Here is a 23577-nt window from a genome sequence, read left to right as displayed (position 1 = left end):
TTTATATTACTATTATAGGATGGACTGAAACAGGACGACATTATCGACTGAAACAGGACGACATTAGGAATGGTAGCTAGGATCGACTGAAACAGGACGACATTAGGAATCTAGGATCGACTGAAACAGGACGACATTAGGAATGGTAGCTAGGATCGACTGAAACAGGATGACATTAGGAATGGTAGCTAGGATCGACATTGAAACAGGAAACAGGACATTAGGAATGGTAGCTAGGATCGACTGAAACAGGACGACATTAGGTATGGTAGCTAGGATCTAGGACTGAAACAGGACGACATTAGGAATGGTAGCTAGGATCGACTGAAACAGGACGACATTAGGAATGGTAGCTAGGATCGACTGAAACAGGACGACATTAGGAATGGTAGCTAGGATGGACTGAAACAGGACGACATTAGGAATGGTAGCTAGGATCGACTGAAACAGGACGACATTAGGAATGGTAGCTAGGATGGACTGAAACAGGACGACATTAGGAATGGTAGCTAGGAGGATCGACTGAAACAGGAAACGACATTAGGAATGGTAGCTAGGATCGACTGAAACAGGACGACATTAGGAATGGTAGCTAGGATCGACTGAAACAGGACGACATTAGGAATGGTAGCTAGGATCGACTGAAACAGGTGGACATTAGGAATGGTAGCTAGGATCGACTGAAACAGGACGACATTAGGAATGGTAGCTAGGATCGACTGAAACAGGTGGACATTAGGAATGGTAGCTAGGATCGACTGAAACAGGACGACATTAGGAATGGTAGCTAGGATCGACTGAAACAGGACGACATTAGGAATGGTAGCTAGGATCGACTGAAACAGGACGACATTAGGAATGGTAGCTAGGATCGACTGAAACAGGACGACATTAGGAATGGTAGCTAGGATCGACTGAAACAGGACGACATTAGGAATGGTAGCTACTGATCGACATTGAAACAGGGACGACATTAGGAATGGTAGCTAGGATCGACTGAAACAGGACGACATTAGGAATGGTAGCTAGGATCTGAAACTGAAACAGGAAACGACATTAGGAATGGTAGCTAGGATCGACTGAAACAGGACGACATTAGGAATGGTAGCTAGGATCGACTGAAACAGGACGACATTAGGAATGGTAGCTAGGATCGACTGAAACAGACTGAAACCCTGGCTATCCGTGCATTTAAAAAAAAAAATTGTGCAATCTGGTTTGCTTAATATAATACATTTTACATGATTCATATTTTTACTTTTGATACCTAAGTATATTTGAAACCAAATACTTTTAGACTTTTACTCAAGTAGTAGACTTGAGTCATTTTCTATTTAGGTATCTTTACTTTTACTCACCACTTGTCTCTGCTATGGATCTCTGGGGCGCAATGCGCACTCCGCTCCCCTAGATGGCGCTGTACATTACTTCCCAATGGCAGAAGTCCTAATGTGTTGTCGTTTGCTCCACCGCTGTGTGCTTGTTTGCTGTCGAACGGAGAAGAGGAAAAAATTATGACAGGGAAACGAAAAACTAAATCTACTCCTCAGGTATTGTCAGACCCATAAAGATATTTTTATTGGAGCAATGATAGGATGGTTTTAGCCAGCGAGTTATGTAGCAAGGGGGAATATTTGTCTTGCGTTATAAAACACGGATGGGCCACTATGGCATCTACATGAATGTCTTAACGAGCTAACAAACTAAACGTGTCTCCAAATAGTTTCATTTATTTTTTATTTTTTTTGCAGTTAGCTTCGGTTATATTACTGTTTTCCCAAGATAGTGTAGCCAGATCATTATATTAGTATAAACTAGCTGATAACCAAGTTACCGTCCATTGACAGTATTACCATGAGCTTTTTGCAGAGCGAGTTGCTCAGGGTAACGTTCATTAGCGCACACCGTAAGCAAAACGATTTGCAACGGGAAAACCAGCGTTGCTTTTTTGTTGTAATCCAGTGGCGCGTTCAGCAGGACTCAACGTTTTGGAACAGTCAGATAGAAATAGGCAATGTAGAACAAACATGCCTCTGACATGAAGGAATAAGTAATCACATCTTCTTTATTCAAGGGGTTTTATATCTGCACCTAAACATGGCCCCTGTAGTCCCTCTTCCCCCTTTCTCAGTCTGTTTATTCAGTTTGGTTTCTAATGAATACACCCAGTTATCAAACCACACATCTGTTTACACGAGCTAGTGAATTGAATTTCACCAACAGTTCTTCTTTAGGAGTCAGATTCTGCCGACGGGCAGTTGAAGAAGAAATGCCGTCCGGAGGAGCCGACAGCGAGACGGACTACTGCTGAGGTACCGGCCAGACTGAGGGAGGAGGTGGAGAGACTCTATAAACTGAGGATGCCTGAAGACTTCTACCTCTTCTGGGACTTCTGCTCCCTGCTCAGCCCCGACAACCCACGGGGTAGGTTACCCACTCACCCAGCCCTGATAACCCCTGGGGTAGGTTACCCACTCACCCAGCCCTGATAACCCCTGGGGTAGGTTACCCACTCACCCAGCCCTGATAACCCCTGGGGTAGGTAACCCACTCACCCAGCCCTGATAACCCCTGGGGTAGGTAACCCACTCACCCAGCCCTGATAACCCCTGGGGTAGGTAACCCACTCACCCAGTCCTGATAACCCCTGGGGTAGGTAACCCACTCACCCAGCCCCCGGGGTAGGTAACCCACTCACCCAGCCCCCGGGGTAGGTTACCCACTCACCCAGCCCTGATAACCCCTGGGGTAGGTAACCCACTCACCCAGCCCTGATAACCCCTGGGGTAGGTAACCCACTCACCCAGCCCTGATAACCCCTGGGGTAGGTAACCCACTCACCCAGCCCTGATAACCCCTGGGGTAGGTTACCCACTCACCCAGCCCTGATAACCCCTGGGGTAGGTTACCCACTCACCCAGCCCCCGGGGTAGGTTACCCACTCACCCAGCCCCGACAACCCCCAGGGTAGGTTAACACTATCCTATTAGCGTTCAACAGCCTGAAACACGCTATCCTATTAGCATTCAACAGCCTGAAAAACGCTATCCTATTAGCGTTCAACAGCCTGAAACACGCTATCCTATTAGCGTTCAACAGCCTGAAACACGCTATCCTATTAGCGTTCAACAGCCTGAAACACGCTATCCTATTAGCGTTCAACAGCCTGAAACACGCTATCCTATTAGCGTTCAACAGCCTGAAACACGCTATCCTATTAGCGTTCAACAGCCTGAAACACGCTATCCTATTAGCGTTCAACAGCCTGAAACACGCTATCCTATTAGCGTTCAACAGCCTGAAACACGCTATCCTATTAGCGTTCAACAGCCTGAAACACGCTATCCTATTAGCATTCAACAGCCTGAATGAAACACGCTATCCTATTAGCATTCAACAGCCTGAAACACTATCCTATTAGCGTTCAACAGCCTGAAACACGCTATCCTATTAGCGTTCAACAGCCTGAAACACGCTATCCTATTAGCATTCAACAGCCTGAAACACACTATCCTATTAGCGTTCAACAGCCTGAAACACGCTATCCTATTAGCATTCAACAGCCTGAAACACTATCCTATTAGCATTCAACAGCCTGAAACACGCTATCCTATTAGCATTCAACAGCCTGAAACACTATCCTATTAGCATTCAACAGCCTGAAACACGCTATCCTATTAGCATTCAACAGCCTGAAACACGCTATCCTATTAGCATTCAACAGCCTGAATGAAACACGCTATCCTATTAGCATTCAACAGCCTGAAACACTATCCTATTAGCATTCAACAGCCTGAAACACGCTATCCTATTAGCATTCAACAGCCTGAAACACGCTATCCTATTAGCGTTCAACAGCCTGAAACACGCTATCCTATTAGCATTCAACAGCCTGAAACACTATCCTATTAGCATTCAACAGCCTGAAACACGCTATCCTATTAGCGTTCAACAGCCTGAAACACGCTATCCTATTAGCGTTCAACAGCCTGAAACACGCTATCCTATTAGCATTCAACAGCCTGAAACACGCTATCCTATTAGCGTTCAACAGCCTGAAACACGCTATCCTATTAGCATTCAACAGCCTGAAACACGCTATCCTATTAGCATTCAACAGCCTGAAACACTATCCTATTAGCATTCAACAGCCTGAAACACGCTATCCTATTAGCATTCAACAGCCTGAAACACTATCCTATTAGCATTCAACAGCCTAAAACACTATCCTATTAGCATTCAACAGCCTAAAACACTATCCTATTAGCATTCAACAGCCTGAAACACGCTATCCTATTAGCATTCAACAGCCTGAAACACGCTATCCTATTAGCATTCAACAGCCTGAAACACGCTATCCTATTAGCATTCAACAGCCTGAAACACGCTATCCTATTAGCATTCAACAGCCTGAAACACGCTATCCTATTAGCATTCAACAGCCTGAAACACGCTATCCTATTAGCATTCAACAGCCTGAAACACGCTATCCTATTAGCATTCAACAGCCTGAAACACGCTATCCTATTAGCATTCAACAGCCTGAAACACGCTATCCTATTAGCATTCAACAGCCTGAAAACGCTATCCTATTAGCATTCAACAGCCTGAAACACGCTATCCATATTGAGCATATTCAACAGCCTGAAACACGCTGAAGGAATCCTGGGTTTGAGGTTCAACAGCCTGAAACCGTTTGACATCCTGGCGGAGGCCCACCGTTCAACAGCCTGAAACCCAACTATCCTATTAGCATTCAACAGCCTGAAACACGACCCTCCTATCAGACCGTTGCAAGGGAACAACCTGAAACACCTGGGTTATCCTATTAGCATTCAACAGCCTGAAACACTCCTATCCTGGGTTAGCTTCAACAGCCTGACACCTATCCTATTAGCATTCAACAGGAAAAACGTTATCCTACATTAGGGTTCAACAGCCTAGGGGTTAAACACGCTAGGGGTCCTATTAGCATTCAACAGCCTGGGGTTATCCTAGGTGGGCGTTCAACAGCCTGAAACACGGTATCCTATTAGCATTCAACAGCCTGAAAAACGGTAGGGGTTCCTATTAGCGTTCAACAGCCTAGGGGAAAAACGCTATCCTATTAGCATTCAACAGCCTGAAAAACGGTTACTATTAGCATTCAACACGCTATATTACACATATATACACATATTGTACAGGTTACTACATGTAGGGATACCACATATCATTCCCCTCTCTAGGGGTTACTGAAGGAATCCCTGGGTTTGAGGTTGGTTGGCCCGTTTGACATTCTGGCGGAGGCCCACAGGTAGGGGTCAGCCAACCCCCAGCCCAACTACCACCTACACTGGAGGCACTTACTACAGGACCCTCCGGAGTATCAGACCGTACTGCAAGGGAATGGAGACAACCTGCTACACCTGGGTTACTACAGGTAGGGGTTACTACAGGTAATGACCCTCCTACACATGGGTTACTACAGGTAATGACCCTCCTACACATGGGGTACTACAGGTAGGGGTTACTACAGGTAGGGGTTACTACAGGTAGGGGTTACTACAGGTTACTACAGGTAGGGGTTACTACAGGTTACTACAGGTAGGGGTTACTACAGGTAGGGGTTACTACAGGTGGGGGTTACTACAGGTTACTACAGGTAGGGGTTACTACAGGTAGGGGTTACTACAGGTTACTACAGGTAGGGGTTACTACAGGTAGGGGTTACTACAGGTTACTACAGGTAGGGGTTACTACAGGTAGGGGTTACTACAGGTTACTACAGGTAGGGGTTACTACAGGTAGGGGTTACTACAGGTAGGGGTTACTACAGGTTACTACAGGTAGGGGTTACTACAGGTTACTACAGGTAGGGGTTTCTACAGGTTACTACAGGTAGTGGTTACTACAGGTTACTACATGTAGGGGTACTACAGGTTACTACAGGTTACTACAGGTAGGGGTTACTACAGGTTACTACAGGTAGGGGTTACTACAGGTTACTACAGGTAGGGGTTACTACAGGTAGGGGTTACTACAGGTTACTACAGGAAGGGGTTACTACAGGTAGGGGTTACTACAGGTAGGGGTTACTACAGGTTACTACAGGAAGGGGTTACTACAGGTAGGGGTTACTACAGGTTACTACAGGTAGGGGTTACTACAGGTTACTACAGGTAGGGGTTACTACAGGTTACTACAGGTTACTACAGGTAGGGGTTACTACAGGTTACTACAGGTTAGGGGGTTACTACAGGTTACTACAGGTAGTGGTTACTACAGGTTACTACAGGTAGGGGTTACTACAGGTTACTACAGGTAGGGTTACTACAGGTTACTACAGGTAGGGGTTACTACAGGTAGGGGTTACTACAGGTTACTACAGGTAGGGGTTACTACAGGTTACTACAGGTAGGGGTTACTACAGGTAGGTTACTACAGGTTACTACAGGTAGGGGTTACTACAGGTTACTACAGGTAGGGGTTACTACAGGTTTACTACAGGTTACTACAGGTAGGGGTTACTACAGGTAGGGGTTACTACAGGTTACTACAGGTAGGGGTTACTACAGGTTACTACAGGTAGGGGGTTACTACAGGTTACTAGGGGTTACTACAGGTAGGGGTTACTACAGGTTACTACAGGTAGGGGTTACTACAGGTAGGGGTTACTACAGGTTACTACAGGAAGGGGTTACTACAGGTAGGGGTTACTACAGGTAGGGGTTACTACAGGTTACTACAGGTAGGGGTTACTACAGGTAGGGGTTACTACAGGTTACTACAGGTAGTGGTTACTACAGGTTACTACAGGTAGGGGTTACTACAGGTAGGGGTTACTACAGGTTACTACAGGTAGTGGGGGTTACTACAGGGGTTACTACAGGTAGGGGGTTACTACAGGTAGGGGTTACTACAGGTAGTGGTTACTATAGGTTACTACATGTAGGGGTACTACAGGTTACTACAGGTTAGGGGTAGGGGTTACTACAGGTTACTACAGGTAGGGGTTACTACAGGTTACTACAGGTAGGGGTTACTACAGGTAGGGGTTACTACAGGTTTCTACAGGAAGGGGTTACTACAGGTAGGGATTACTACAGGTAGGGGTTACTACAGGTTACTACAGGAAGGGGTTACTACAGGTAGGGGTTACTACAGGTTACTACAGGTAGGGGTTACTACAGGTTACTACAGGTAGGGGTTACTACAGGTTACTACAGGTTACTACAGGTAGGGGTTACTACAGGTTACTACAGGTAGGGGTTACTACAGGTTACTACAGGTAGTGGTTACTATAGGTTACTACAGGTAGGGGTTTCTACAGGTTACTACAGATGGGGTTACTACAGGTTACTACAGATAGGGGTTACTACAGGTTACTACAGGTAGGGGTTACTACAGGTAGGGGTTACTACAGGTAGGGGTTACTACAGGAAGGGGTTACTAGGTAGGATTAGGGGGTTACTACAGGTTACTACAGGAAGGGGTTACTACAGGTAGGCATTACTACAGGTTACAGGTTACTACAGCTACAGGTTACTACAGGAAGGGGTTACTACAGGTTAAGGTTTTACTACAGGAAGGGGTTACTACAGCCACAGGTTACTACAGGAAGGTTACTACAGGAAAGGGTTACTTGCTACAGGTTACTACAGGAAGGGGTTACTACAGGGTTACTACAGGAAGGGGTTACTACAGGTTACTACAGGAAGGGGTTACTACAGGAAGGCGTTACCAGGTTACAGGAAGGCGTTACCACAGGAAGGGTTACTACAGGAAGGGGTTACACAGGAAGGCATTACTACAGTTTACAGGAAGTTCGTTACAGGAAGTCAGGTTACTACAGGAAGGGGTTACTACAGGAAGTCGTTACTACAGGAAGTCGTTACTACAGGAAGTCGTTACTACAGGAAGTCGTTACTACAGGAAGTGGTTACTACAGGAAGGGTTACCACAGGAAGGCGTTACCACAGGAAGGCGTTACCACAGGAAGGCGTTACCACAGGAAGGCGTTACCACAGGAAGGCGTTACCACAGGAAGCGTTACTACAGGAAGGCGTTACCACAGGAAGTCGTTACCACAGGAAGGCGTTACTACAGGAAGGCGTTACTACAGGAAGTCGTTACTACAGGAAGTCGTTACTACAGGAAGTCGTTACCACAGGAAGGCGTTACCACAGGAAGGTTACTACAGGAAAGGGTTACTACAGGAAGGCGTTACCACAGGAAGGCTTTACTACAGCTACAGGTTACTACAGATAAGGGTTACTACAGCTACAGGTTACTACAGAAATGGTTTGCTACAGGTTACTACAGGTAGGGGTTACTACAGGAAAGGGTTACTACAGGTAGGGGTTACTACAGGAAGGGGTTACTACAGCTACAGGTTACTACAGCTACAGGTTACTACAGGAAAGGGTTACTACAGCTACAGGTTACTACAGGAAGGCGTTCCTACAGCTACAGGTTACTACAGGAAGGGGTTACTACAGGAAGGCGTTACTACAGGAAGGGGTTACTACAGGAACGTGTTACTACAGCAACAGGTTACTACAGGAAGGCGTTACTACAGCTACAGGTTACTACAGGAAGGGGTTACTACAGGAAGGCGTTACTACAGGAAGGCGTTAGGAAGGCGTTAGTACAGGAAGGCGTTACTACAGGAAGGGGTTACTACAGGAAGGCGTTACTACAGCTACAGGTTACTACAGGTAGGCGTTACTACAGGAAGGCGTTACTACAGCTACAGGTTACTACAGGAAGGCGTTGCTACAGCTACAGGTTACTACATGAAGGGGTTACTACAGCTACAGGTTACTACAGGAAAGGGTTACTACAGCTACAGGTTACTACAGGAAGGCTTTACTACAGCTACAGGTTACTACAGATAAGGGTTACTACAGCTACAGGTTACTACAGAAATGGTTTGCTACAGGTTACTACAGGTAGGGGTTACTACAGGAAAGTGTTACTACAGGAAGGTGTTACTACAGCTACAGGTTCCTACAGGTTACTACAGGTAGGGGTTACTACAGGAAGGGGTTACTACAGCTACAGGTTACTACAGCTACAGGTTACTACAGGAAAGGGTTACTACAGCTACAGGTTACTACAGGAAGGCGTTCCTACAGCTACAGGTTACTACAGGAAGGGGTTACTACAGGAAGGCGTTACTACAGGAAGGGGTTACTACAGGAACGTGTTACTACAGCAACAGGTTACTACAGGAAGGCGTTACTACAGCTACAGGTTACTACAGGAAGGGGTTACTACAGGAAGGGGTTACTACAGGTTACTACAGGTAGGGGTTACTACAGGTAGGGGTTACTACAGGTTACTACAGGTAGTGGTTACTACAGGTTACTACAGGTAGGGGTTACTACAGGTAGGGGTTACTACAGGTTACTACAGGTAGGGGTTACTACAGGTTACTACAGGTAGGGGTTTCTACAGGTTACTACAGGTAGTGGTTACTATAGGTTACTACATGTAGGGGTACTACAGGTTACTACAGGTTACTACAGGTAGGGGATACTACAGGTTACTGCAGGTAGGGGTTACTACAGGTTACTACAGGTAGGGGTTACTACAGGTAGGGGTTACTACAGGTTTCTACAGGAAGGGGTTACTACAGGTAGGGATTACTACAGGTAGGGGTTACTACAGGTTACTACAGGAAGGGGTTACTACAGGTAGGGGTTACTACAGGTTACTACAGGTAGGGGTTACTACAGGTTACTACAGGTAGGGGTTACTACAGGTTACTACAGGTTACTACAGGTAGGGGTTACTACAGGTAGGGGTTACTACAGGTTACTACAGGTAGTGGTTACTACAGGTTACTACAGGTAGGGGTTTCTACAGGTTACTACAGATAGGGGTTACTACAGGTTACTACAGATAGGGGTTACTACAGGTTACTACAGGTAGGGGTTACTACAGGTAGGGGTTACTACAGGTAGGGGTTACTACAGGTTACTATAGGTAGGGGTTACTACAGGTTACTACAGGAAGGGGTTACTACAGCAAGGCATTGCTACAGTTACAGGTTACTACAGCTTCAGGTTACTACAGGAAGGGGTTACTACAGGAAGGCTTTACTACAGGAAGGGGTTACTACAGCCACAGGTTACTACAGGAAGGCGTTACTACAGGAAAGGGTTACTACTGCTACAGGTTACCACAGGAAGGGGTTACCACAGGAAGGGGTTACCACAGGAAGGCGTTACCACAGGAAGGCGTTACCACAGGAAGGCGTTACCACAGGAAGGCGTTACCACAGGAAGGCTACAGCTACAGGTTACTACAGGAAAGGGTTACTACAGCTACAGGTTACTACAGGAAGGCTTTACTACAGCTACAGGTTACTACAGATAAGGGTTACTACAGCTACAGGTTACTACAGAAATGGTTTGCTACAGGTTACTACAGGTAGGGGTTACTACAGGAAAGTGTTACTACAGGAAGGTGTTACTACAGCTACAGGTTCCTACAGGTTACTACAGGTAGGGGTTACTACAGGAAGGGGTTACTACAGCTACAGGTTACTACAGCTACAGGTTACTACAGGAAAGGGTTACTACAGCTACAGGTTACTACAGGAAGGCGTTCCTACAGCTACAGGTTACTACAGGAAGGGGTTACTACAGGAAGGCGTTACTACAGGAAGGGGTTACTACAGGAACGTGTTACTACAGCAACAGGTTACTACAGGAAGGCGTTACTACAGCGACAGGTTACTACAGGAAGGGGTTACTACAGGAAGGCGTTACTACAGGAAGGCGTTACTACAGGAAGGCGTTAGTACAGGAAGGCGTTACTACAGGAAGGGGTTACTACAGGAAGGCGTTACTACAGCTACAGGTTACTACAGGAAGGGGTTACTACAGGAAGGCGTTACTACAGGAAGGGGTTACTACAGGAAGGGGTTACTACAGGAACGTGTTACTACAGCAACAGGTTACTACAGGAAAGGGTTACTACAGCTACAGGTTACTACAGGAAGGGGTTGCTACAGGTTACTACAAGTAGGGGTTACTACAGGAAGGCGTTACTACAGGAAGGGGTGACTACAGGAAAGTGTTACTACAGCTACAGGTTACTACAGGAAGGAATTGCTACAGGTTATTACAGGAAGGTGTTACTACAGCTACAGGTTACTACAGGAAGGGGTTGCTACAGGTTACTACAAGTAGGGGTTACTACAGGAAGGCGTTACTACAGGAAGGGGTTACTACAGGTTACTACAGGTTACTACAGGTAGGGGTTACTACAGGTTACTACAGGTAGGGGTTACTACAGGTTACTACAGGTTACTCCAGGTAGGGGTTACTCCAGGAAGGGGTTACTCCAGGTAGGGGTTACTACAGGAAGGGGTTACTACAGGAAGGGGTTACTCCAGGTAGGGGTTACTACAGGAAGGGGTTACTACAGCTACAGGGTACTACAGGAAGGGGTTACTACAGCTACAGGGTACTACAGGAAGGCGTTAATACAGGATCCCTTTAGAGAGAGGAACAACATCCCTTTAGAGAGAGGACCAGCATCCTTTTAGAGAGAGGACCAGCATCCTTTTAGAGAGAGGACCAGCATCCCTTTAGAGAGAGGACCAGCATCCCTTTAGAGAGAGGACCAGCATCCCTTTAGAGAGAGGACCAGCATCCTTTTAGAGAGAGGACCAGCATCCTTTTACAGAGAGGAACAGCATCCCTTTAGAGAGAGGACCAGCATCCTTTTAGAGAGAGGACCAGCATCCTTTTAGAGAGAGGACCAGCATCCCTTTAGAGAGAGGAACAGCATCCTGTTACAGAGGAACAGCATCCCTTTAGAGAGAGGACCAGCATCCCGTTAGAGAGAGGACCAGCATCCCGTTAGAGAGAGGAACAGCATCCCGTTAGAGAGAGGAACAGCATCCTGTTAGAGAGAGGAACAGCATCCCAATAGAGAGAGGAACAGCATCCCTTTAGAGAGAGGACCAGCATCCCTTTAGAGAGAGGACCAGCATCCCTTTAGAGAGAGGACCAGCATCCCTTTAGAGAGAGGACCAGCATCCCTTTAGAGAGAGGACCAGCATCCCTTTAGAGAGAGGACCAGCATCCCGTTACAACATGGTCATATTAATCTCCACCTGTTTTTCAGAGATAGTCCGGACTCCCTGCCTGTGTTCCTAGGGGAGAATGAAGCCAAGAAGGGCTGTACCATTACGCAGATGGGGGACAACATGTTTGCTGCTGTCCAGTGAGTGTCCTCCACTAACTAACACAACGAGGAACACATGGACCATCTAACTAACACAACGAGGAACACATGGACCATCTAAACTAACACAACGAGGAACACATGGACCATCTAAACTAACACAATGACAAGAGAATCCACTGGTTGATAGATGATGTAGAGATGGTGTGGTCATGGGATGGGACAGAGATGGTGTGGTCATGGGATGGGACAGAGATGGTGTGGTCATGGGATGGGACAGAGATGGTGTGGTCATGGGATGGGACAGAGATGGTGTGGTCATGGGATGGGACAGAGATGGTGTGGTCATGAGATGGGACAGAGATGGTGTGGTCATGGGATGGGACAGAGATGGTGTGGTCATGGGATGGGACAGAGATGGTGTGGTCATGGGATGGGACAGAGATGGTGTGGTCATGGGATGGGACAGAGATGGTGTGGTCATGGGATGGGACAGAGATGGTGTGGTCATGGGATGGGACAGAGATGGTGTGGTCATGGGATGGGACAGAGATGGTGTGGTCATGGGATGGGACAGAGATGCCTCACATTGCTTATTTATTTGCTTTTTCTCTCTCCCTTTTTACCTCTCTCCTCCCTCACCTCCCCCCTGCTCTCTCCTCCCTCACCCCCTGCTCTCTCCTCCCTCACCCCCCCCCCCCTCACCCCCTGCTCCTCCCTCACCCCCTGCCTCCCCCCCCCTCACCCCCCTGCTCTCTCCTCCCTCACCCCCTGCTCTCTCCTCCCTCACCCCCCGCTCTCTCCTCTCCTCACCCCCCTGCTCTCTCCCTCCCTCTCCCCCCTGCTCTCTCCTCCTCCCTCACCCCCTCTCCTCCCTCTCCTCCCTCACCCCCCTGCTCTCTCCTCCCTCACCCCCTGCTCTCTCCTCCCTCACCCCCTGCTCTCTCTCCCTCCCTCTGCTCTCTCCTCCCCCCCTGCTCTCTCCTCCCTCACCCCCCCTCTCCTCCCTCACACCCCCCCGCCCTCCTCCCTCTCCTCCCTCACTGCCCCCTGCTCTCTCCTCCCTACCTCACTGCCCCCTGCTCTCTCCTCCCTACCTCACCCCCCTGCTCTCTCCTCCCTCACCCACCCTGCTCTCCTCCCTCAACCCCCCCCCTGCTCTCTCCTTCCTCACTATCCGCCTCCCCCCCGCTCTCTCCTCCCTCACTGTCCCGTCTCTCTCCCATCTCTGCCCAAACTCTCCCTCCTTCTCTATCTCTCCCTCCTCTTCTCTCTCCTTCAGTCTATTTCTGGGGAGGAAGAGGAAGGAGAGGGGCGGGCGTAAGGAAGGGGGCAAGGCTCTGGATAACCTGGAGGAGGAGTTAAGAGAGAGGGCGGAGTCTCTGGGCTTTTCCCTGGAGCAGAAGACCAAAGGCATGAAGCAGAGAGACAAGAAGGTAACACCCCGTACTGAGACGGTACTAGAAGGTAACACCCCGTACTGAGATGGTACTAGAAGGTAACACCCCGTACTGAGACGGTACTAGAAGGTAACACCCCGTACTGAGACGGTACTAGAAGGTAACACCCCGTACTGAGACGGTACTAGAAGGTAACACCCCGTACTGAGACGGTACTAGAAGGTAACACCCCGTACCCCGTACTGAGACGGTACTAGAAGGTAACACCCCGTACTGAGACGGTACTAGAAGGTAACACCCCGTACTGAGACGGTACTAGAAGGTAACACCCCGTACTGAGACGGTACTAGAAGGTAACACCCCGTACTGAGACGGTACTAGAAGGTAACGCCCCGTACTGAGACGGTACTAGAAGGTAACGCCCCGTACTGAGACGGTACTAGAAGGTAACACCCCGTACTGAGACGGTACTAGAAGGTAACACCCCGTACTGAGACGGTAACACCCCGTACTGAGACGGTACTAGAAGGTAACACCCCGTACTGAGACGGTACTAGAAGGTAACACCCCGTACTGAGACGGTACTAGAAGGTAACACCCCGTACTGAGACGGTACTAGAAGGTAACACCCCGTACTGAGACGGTACTAGAAGGTAACACCCCGTACTGAGACGGTACTAGAAGGTAACACCCCGTACTGAGACGGTACTAGAAGGTAACACCCCGTACTGAGACGGTACTAGAAGGTAACACCCCGTACTGAGACGGTACTAGAAGGTAACACCCCGTACTGAGACGGTACTAGAAGGTAACACCCCGTACTGAGACGGTACTAGAAGGTAACACCCCGTACTGAGACGGTACTAGAAGGTAACACCCCGTACTGAGACGGTACTAGAAGGTAACACCCCGTACTGAGACGGTACTAGAAGGTAACACCCCGTACTGAGACGGTACTAGAAGGTAACACCCCGTACTGAGACGGTACTAGAAGGTAACACCCCGTACTGAGACGGTACTAGAAGGTACACCCCCTGAGACGGTACTAGAAGGTAACACCCCGTACTGAGACGGTACTAGAAGGTAACACGCCCCGTACTGAGACGGTACTAGAAGGTAACACCCCGTACTGAGACGGTACTACTGAGACGGTACTAGAAACACCCCGTACTGAGACGGTACTAGAAGGTAACGCCCGTACTGAGACGGTACTAGAAGGTAACGCCCCGTACTGAGACGGTACTAGAAGGTAACGCCCGTACTGAGACGGTACTAGAAGGTAACACCCCGTACTGAGACGGTACTAGAAGGTAACGCCCGTACTGAGACGGTACTAGAAGGTAACACCCCGTACTGAGACGGTACTAGAAGGTAACGCCCCGTACTGAGACGGTACTAGAAGGTAACGCCCGTACTGAGACGGTACTAGAAGGTAACACCCCGTACTGAGACGGTACTAGAAGGTAACACCCCGTACTGAGACGGTAAGAAGGTAACACCCCGTACTGAGACGGTACTAGAAGGTAACACCCCGTACTGAGACGGTACTAGAAGGTAACACCCCGTACTGAGACGGTAACACCCCGTACTGAGACGGTACTAGAAGGTAACACCCCGTACTGAGACGGTACTAGAAGGTAACACCCCGTACTGAGACGGTACTAGAAGGTAACACCCCGTACTGAGACGGTACTAGAAGGTAACACCCCGTACTGAGACGGTACTAGAAGGTAACACCCCGTACTGAGACGGTACTAGAAGGTAACACCCCGTACTGAGACGGTACTAGAAGGTAACGCCCCGTACTGAGACGGTACTAGAAGGTAACGCCCCGTACTGAGACGGTACTAGAAGGTAACGCCCCGTACTGAGACGGTACTAGAAGGTAACGCCCCGTACTGAGACGGTACTAGAAGGTAACGCCCCGTACTGAGACGGTACTAGAAGGTAACACCCCGTACTGAGACGGTACTAGAAGGTAACACCCCGTACTGAGACGGTAACACCCCGTACTGAGACGGTACTAGAAGGTAACACCCCGTACTGAGACGGTACTAGAAGGTAACACCCCGTACTGAGACGGTACTAGAAGGTAACACCCCGTACTGAGACGGTACTAGAAGGTAACACCCCGTACTGAGACGGTACTAGAAGGTAACACCCCGTACTGAGACGGACTAGAAGGTAACACCCCGTACTGAGACGGTACTAGAAGGTAACACCCCGTACTGAGACGGTACTAGAAGGTAACACCCTAGAAGGTAACACCCATAAGTACTGAGACGGTACTAGAAGGTAACACCCCGTACTGAGACGGTACTAGAAGGTAACACCCCATACTGAGACGGTACTAGAAGGTAACACCCCGTACTGAGACGGACGGTAACACCCCGTACTGAGACGGTAACACCCCGTACTGAGAGGTAACACCCCGTACTGAGACGGTACTAGAAGGTAACACCCCGTACTGAGACGGTACTAGAAGGTAACACCCCGTACTGAGAGAAGGTAACACCCCGTACTGAGACGGTACTAGAAGGTAACACCCCGTACTGAGACGGTACTAGAAGGTAACACCCCGTACTGAGACGGTACTAGAAGGTAACACCCCGTACTGAGACGGTACTAGAAGGTAACACCCCGTACTGAGACGGTACTAGAAGGTAACACCCCGTACTGAGACGGTACTAGAAGGTAACACCCCGTACTGAGAAGGTAACACCCCGTACTGAGACGGTACTAGAAGGTAACACCCCGTACTGAGACGGTACTAGAAGGTAACACCCCGTACTGAGACGGTACTAGAAGGTAACACCCCGTACTGAGACGGTACTAGAAGGTAACACCCCGTACTGAGACGGTACTAGAAGGTAACACCCCGTACTGAGACGGTACTAGAAGGTAACACCCCCCGTACTGAGACGGTAACTAGAAGGTAACGCCCCGTACTGAGACGGTACTAGAAGGTAACACCCCGTACTGAGACGGTACTAGAAGGTAACGCCCCGTACTGAGACGGTACTAGAAGGTAACACCCCGTACTGAGACGGTACTAGAAGGTAACACCCCGTACTGAGACGGTACTAGAAGGTAACACCCCGTACTGAGAAGGTAACACCCCGTACTGAGACGGTACTAGAAGGTAACACCCCGTACTGAGACGGTACTAGAAGGTAACACCCCGTACTGAGACGGTACTAGAAGGTAACACCCCGTACTGAGACGGTACTAGAAGGTAACACCCCGTACTGAGACGGTACTAGAAGGTAACACCCCGTACTGAGACGGTACTAGAAGGTAACACCCCGTACTGAGACGGTACTAGAAGGTAACACCCCGTACTGAGACGGTACTAGAAGGTGACACCCCGTACTGAGACGGTACTAGAAGGTGACACCCCGTACTGAGACGGTACTAGAAGGTAACACCCCGTACTGAGACGGTACTAGAAGGTAACACCCCGTACTGAGACGGTACTAGAAGGTAACACCCCGTACTGAGACGGTAACACCCCGTACTGAGACGGTAACACCCCGTACTGAGAAGGTAACACCCCGTACTGAGACGGTACTAGAAGGTAACACCCCGTACTGAGACGGTACTAGAAGGTAACACCCCGTACTGAGACGGTACTAGAAGGTAACACCCCGTACTGAGACGGTACTAGAAGGTAACACCCCGTACTGAGACGGTACTAGAAGGTAACACCCCGTACTGAGACGGTACTAGAAGGTAACACCCCGTACTGAGACGGTACTAGAAGGTAACACCCCGTACTGAGACGGTACTAGAAGGTAACACCCCGTACTGAGACGGTAACACCCCGTACTGAGACGGTACTAGAAGGTAACACCCCGTACTGAGACGGTACTAGAAGGTAACACCCCGTATTGAGACGGTACTAGAAGGTAACACCCCGTACTGAGACGGTACTAGAAGGTAACACCCCGTACTGAGACGTTACTAGAAGGGAACACCCCGTACTGAGACGGTACTAGAAGGTAACACCCCGTACTGAGACGGTACTAGAAGGTAACGCCCCGTACTGAGACGGTACTAGAAGGTAACGCCCCGTACTGAGACGGTACTAGAAGGTAACGCCCCGTACTGAGACGGTACTAGAAGGTAACGCCCCGTACTGAGACGGTACTAGAAGGTAACACCCCGTACTGAGACGGTACTAGAAGGTAACACCCCGTACTGAGACGGTACTAGAAGGTAACACCCCGTACTGAGAAGGTAACACCCCGTACTGAGACGGTACTAGAAGGTAACACCCCGTACTGAGACGGTACTAGAAGGTAACACCCCGTACTGAGACGGTACTAGAAGGTAACACCCCGTACTGAGACGGTACTAGAAGGTAACACCCCGTACTGAGACGGTACTAGAAGGTAACACCCCGTACTGAGACGGTAACACCCCGTACTGAGACGGTACTAGAAGGTAACACCCCGTACTGAGACGGTACTAGAAGGTGACACCCCGTACTGAGACGGTACTAGAAGGTGACACCCCGTACTGAGACGGTACTAGAAGGTAACACCCCGTACTGAGACGGTACTAGAAGGTAACACCCCGTACTGAGACGGTACTAGAAGGTAACACCCCGTACTGAGACGGTAACACCCCGTACTGAGAAGGTAACACCCCGTACTGAGACGGTACTAGAAGGTAACACCCCGTACTGAGACGGTACTAGAAGGTAACACCCCGTACTGAGACGGTACTAGAAGGTAACACCCCGTACTGAGACGGTACTAGAAGGTAACACCCCGTACTGAGACGGTACTAGAAGGTAACACCCCGTACTGAGACGGTACTAGAAGGTAACACCCCGTACTGAGACGGTACTGGAAGGTAACACCCCGTACTGAGACGGTACTAGAAGGTAACACCCCGTACTGAGACGGCACTAGAAGGTAACACCCCGTACTGAGACGGCACTAGAAGGTGACACCCCGTACTGAGACGGTACTAGAAGGTGACACCCCGTACTGAGGCGGTACCAGAAGGTGACAGTCTAACCGCCCCCTGTCCATGTCCAGGTTGTCACCAAGACGTTCCATGGAGCCGGCCTGGTGGTTCCTGTTGATCAGAATGATGTTGGTTACCGGGAGCTGCCGGAGACAGACGGTAAGACTCTGCAACACTCTAGAACACTCTAGAACAGTCGCAACTAGGTTTGGTCTCGGGCCAATATTTTTGGTATCTCAGTGGGCCAGAACATAATTAGTTTATAAAATAAACCCAATGCAAAGGCTACAAGTAGAACACTCTAGAACCACTCAGATACTCCAGAACACTGTAGAATACTCTAGAACCACTCAGATACTCCAGAACACTGTAGAATACTCTAGAACCACTCAGATACTCCAGAACACTGTAGAATACTCTAGAACCAGTCGAATACTCCATACCACTGTAGAACACTCTAGAACCACTCAGATACTCCAGAACACTGTAGAATACTCTAGAACCACTCAGATACTCCAGAACACTGTAGAATACTCTAGAACCAGTCGAATACTCCATACCACTGTAGAACACTCTAGAACCACTCAGATACTCCAGAACACTGTAGAATACTCTAGAACCACTCAGATACTCCAGAACACTGTAGAATACTCTAGAACCAGTCGAATACTCCATACCACTGTAGAACACTCTAGAACCACTCAGATACTCCATACCACTGCAGAATACTCTAGAACCACTCAGATACTCCAGAATACTGTAGAATACTCTAGAACCACTAGAATACTCCAGAACACTGTAGAATACTCCAGAACAGGTTTCAGAAACACTTTCCAAATAGATGTTATTCACACTATAAACCCCCCCCCCCCCCTCCCACACCTCTCCTCCCCCCGATTTACAACATCTGGTGTGTGTGTGTGTGTGTGTGTGTGTGTGTGTGTGTGTGTGTGTGTGTGTGTGTGTGTGTGTGTGTGTGTGTGTGTGTGTGTGTGTGTGTGTGTGTGTGTGTGTGTGTGTGTGTGTGTGTGTGTGTAGCGAGTATGAAGAGGCTGTGTAAGGCTATAGCGGAGGCCAGGTGTGATGAAGACAGGATGAAGGCTTTCGGTCCGCTGCAGGAGATGATCACCTTTGTCCAGTTCGCTAACGACGAGTGTGACTACGGCATGGGGCTGGAGCTGGGCATAGACCTCTTCTGTTACGGATCACAGGTACACACACACACACACACACACCTCAACACATGGGGCTGGAGCTGGGCATAGACCTCTTCTGTTACGGATCACAGGTACACACACACACACACACACACACACACACACACACACACACACACACACACACGGGGCTGGAGCTGGGCATAGACCTCTTCTGTTACGGATCACAGGTACACACACACACACACACACACACACACACACACACACACACACACACACACACACACACACACACACACACACACACACACACACACACACACACACACACACACACACACACGGGGCTGGAGCTGGGCATAGACCTCTTCTGTTACGGATCACTCAACACACGGGGCTGGAGCTGGGCATAGACCTCTTCTGTTACGGATCACAGGTACACACACACACACACACACACACACACACACACACACACACACACACACACACACACACACACACACACACACACACACACACACACACACACACACACACACACACACACACACACACACACACACACACACACAGACATTAACACTGTGGTGTAGATCTCAGTGTAGAGCCACCAACAGACATTAACAGACCTCTTCCATTGTGTGTCTGACTGAATCTGTTTCCTGTCTTCCATTGTGTGTCTGGCTGACTCTGTTTCATGTCTTCCATTGTGTCTGTCTCTCAGTTTCCTGTCTTCCAGTGTGTGTCTGTCTGGACTCAGTTTCCTGTCTTCCATTGTGTGTCTGTCTGTCTCTGTTTCCTGTCTTCCATTGTGTGTCTGTCTGACTCAGTTTCCTGTCTTCCATTGTGTGTCTGTCTGACTCAGTTTCCTGTCTTCCATTGTGTGTCTGTCTGTCTCTCAATTTCCTGGCTTCCATTGTGTGTCTGTCTGTCTCAGTTTCCTGGCTTCCATTGTGTGTCTGTCTGACTCAGTTTCCTGTCTTCCATTGTGTGTCTGTCTGACTCAGTTTCCTGTCTTCCATTGTGTGTCTGTCTGACTCTCAGTTTCCTGTCTTCCATTGTGTGTCTGTCTGACTCTCAGTTTCCTGTCTTCCATTGTGTGTCTGTCTGACTCAGTTTCCTGTCTTCCATTGTGTGTCTGTCTGACTCTCAGTTTCCTGTCTTCCATTGTGTGTCTGACTCAGTTTCCTGTCTTCCATTGTCTGACTCAGTTTCTGTCTTCCACTGTGTGTCTGACTCAGTTTCCTGTCTTCCATTGTGTGTCTGTCTTACTCTCCGTTTCCTGTCTTCCATTGTGTGTCTGTCTGAGCCTCAGTTTCCTGTCTTCCGTTGTGTGTCTGACTCAGTTTCCTGTCTTCCACTGTGTGTCTGACTCAGTTTCCTGTCTTCCACTGTATGTCTGACTCAGTTTCCTGTCTTCCACTGTGTGTCTGACTCAGTTTCCTGTCTTCCACTGTGTGTGTGTCTGACTCGGTTTCCTATGTCGCCCAGTACTTCTATAAGGTGATCAGACAACTGCTGCCCATGGCCTACAGCCTGCTGAAGAGGGGCCTGTTTGGAGAGATCCTGGAGGCTCACCTCTCCAGCCGTTCCCACGACAACCTGGACCAACTCACCTCAGCCTGAAGAATACCACGGGAGAGGAAGACGAGAGAGAGAGAGAGGAAGAGGGATGGATTGTTGTCAGCTCTGACCACTGTGTGTTTTTATGAGTCTTGTGCTGCTGTCGTTTGATTGGTACCAGAGGCGTCTCTGTTCATATGTTGAATAAAGGATTATATTTCTAAGAGATTGTCTTTTACCACATCCTGCTGTCTGTTACTAGGTCCTGTCTGTCTGTCTGTCTGTCTGTCTGTCTGTCTGTCTGTCTGTCTGTCTGTCTGTCTGTCTGTCTGTCTGTCTGTCTCTGTCTGTTGTCTGTTCTGTCTGTCTGTCTGTTATGTAGGTCTGACTGTCTGTCTGTTACTAGGTACTGTCTGTCTGTCTGTTACTAGGTCTGACTGTCTGTCTGTCTGTCTGTCTGTCTGTCTGTCTAGTCTGTCTGTCTGTCTGTCTGTTACTCTGTCTGTCTGTCTGTTACTAGGTTCTGTCTGTCTGTCTGTTACTAGGTACTGACTGTCTGTCTGTTACTAGGTACTGACTGTCTGTCTGTTACTAGGTACTGTCTGTCTGTCTGTTACTAGGTACTGACTGTCTGTCTGTTACTAGGTACTGACTGTCTGTCTGTTCTGTTACTGTCTGTCTGGTTACTAGGACTGTCTGTCTGTCTGTTACTAGGTACTGACTGTCTGTCTGTCTGTTACTAGGTACTGACTGTCTGTCTGTCTGTTGACTGTACTGACTGTCTGTCTGTTACTAGGTACTGACTGTCTGTCTGTCTGTTACTAGGTACTGACTGTCTGTCTGTTACTAGGTACTGACTGTCTGTCTGTCTGTTACTAGGTACTGACTGTCTGTCTGTCTGTTACTAGGTACTGACTGTCTGTCTGTCTGTCTGTTACTAGGTACTGACTGTCTGTCTGTTATTACTGTCTGTCTGTCTGTCTGTCTGTCTGTCTGTAATAAGGTCCTGTCTGTCTGTCTGTTACTAGGTACTGACTGTCTGTCTGTTACTAGGTACTGACTGTCTGTCTGTCTGTTACTAGGTACTGACTGTCTGTCTGTCTGTTACTAGGTACTGACTGTCTGTCTGTCTGTCTGTTACTAGGTACTGACTGTCTGTCTGTTACTAGGTACTGACTGTCTGTCTGTCTGTTACTAGGTACTGACTGTCTGTCTGTTACTAGGTACTGACTGTCTGTCTGTCTGTTACTAGGTACTGACTGTCTGTCTGTCTGTTACTAGGTACTGACTGTCTGTCTGTTACTAGGTACTGACTGTCTGTCTGTAATTAGGTCCTGTCTGTCTGTTATTAGGTACTGTCTGTCTGTCTGTTACTAGGTACTGACTGTCTGTCTGTTACTAGGTACTGACTGTCTGTCTGTTACTAGGTACTGACTGTCTGTCTGTTACTAGGTACTGACTGTCTGTCTGTTACTAGGTACTGACTGTCTGTCTGTTACTAGGTACTGACTGTCTGTCTGTTACTAGGTACTGACTGTCTGTCTGTCTGTTACTAGGTACTGACTGTCTGTCTGTTACTAGGTACTGACTGTCTGTCTGTCTGTTACTAGGTACTGACTGTCTGTCTGTCTGTCTGTTACTAGGTACTGACTGTCTGTCTGTCTGTTACTAGGTACTGACTGTCTGTCTGTCTGTTACTAGGTACTGACTGTCTGTCTGTCTGTTACTAGGTACTGACTGTCTGTCTGTCTGTTACTAGGTACTGACTGTCTGTCTGTCTGTTACTAGGTACTGACTGTCTGTCTGTCTGTTACTAGGTACTGACTGTCTGTCTGTCTGTTACTAGGTACTGACTGTCTGTCTGTTACTAGGTACTGACTGTCTGTCTGTCTGTTACTAGGTACTGACTGTCTGTCTGTCTGTAATTAGGTCCTGTCTGTCTGTTACTAGGTACTGACTGTCTGTCTGTCTGTTACTAGGTACTGACTGTCTGTCTGTCTGTTACTAGGTACTGACTGTCTGTCTGTCTGTTACTAGGTACTGACTGTCTGTCTGTTATTAGGTCCTGTCTGTCTGTCTGTAATAAGGTCCTGTCTGTCTGTTACTAGGTACTGACTGTCTGTCTGTCTGTCTGTAATTAGGTCCTGTCTGTCTGTTATTAGGTACTGACTGTCTGTCTGTCTGTTACTAGGTACTGACTGTCTGTCTGTTCTGTGTCTGTTACTAGGTACTGACTGTCTGTCTGTTACTAGGTACTGACTGTCTGTCTGTTACTAGGTACTGACTGT

General features: G+C 48.5%; 1 protein-coding gene and 1 long non-coding RNA gene across 2 annotated transcripts; both read left to right on the top strand.

The window, feature by feature from the left end:
* The first annotated feature begins 1397 nt into the window (after window positions 1-1397).
* LOC124022395 (histone PARylation factor 1) lies at window positions 1398-21515 on the top strand. Its single transcript, XM_046337335.1, is given in 8 exon segments — window positions 1398-1550; window positions 2235-2422; window positions 5228-5422; window positions 12127-12225; window positions 13469-13622; window positions 18635-18722; window positions 19602-19774; window positions 21218-21515. Coding segments are annotated over 8 exon segments (1068 nt in total). The 5' UTR covers window positions 1398-1514; the 3' UTR covers window positions 21353-21515.
* LOC124022396 lies at window positions 13687-16045 on the top strand. The gene is made up of 3 exons (XR_006836378.1): window positions 13687-13746; window positions 15882-15943; window positions 16010-16045. It is a non-coding gene; the product is annotated as an uncharacterized LOC124022396 (long non-coding RNA).
* Window positions 21516-23577: the final 2062 nt, after the last annotated feature.

This window comes from Oncorhynchus gorbuscha, unplaced genomic scaffold (assembly GCF_021184085.1).
Source record: "Oncorhynchus gorbuscha isolate QuinsamMale2020 ecotype Even-year unplaced genomic scaffold, OgorEven_v1.0 Un_scaffold_1368, whole genome shotgun sequence".
Classification (NCBI taxonomy): domain Eukaryota; kingdom Metazoa; phylum Chordata; class Actinopteri; order Salmoniformes; family Salmonidae; genus Oncorhynchus; species Oncorhynchus gorbuscha.
The sequence above is the reverse complement of the archived record's forward strand: the minus strand, read 5'-3'. Positions and strand labels throughout refer to the sequence as shown.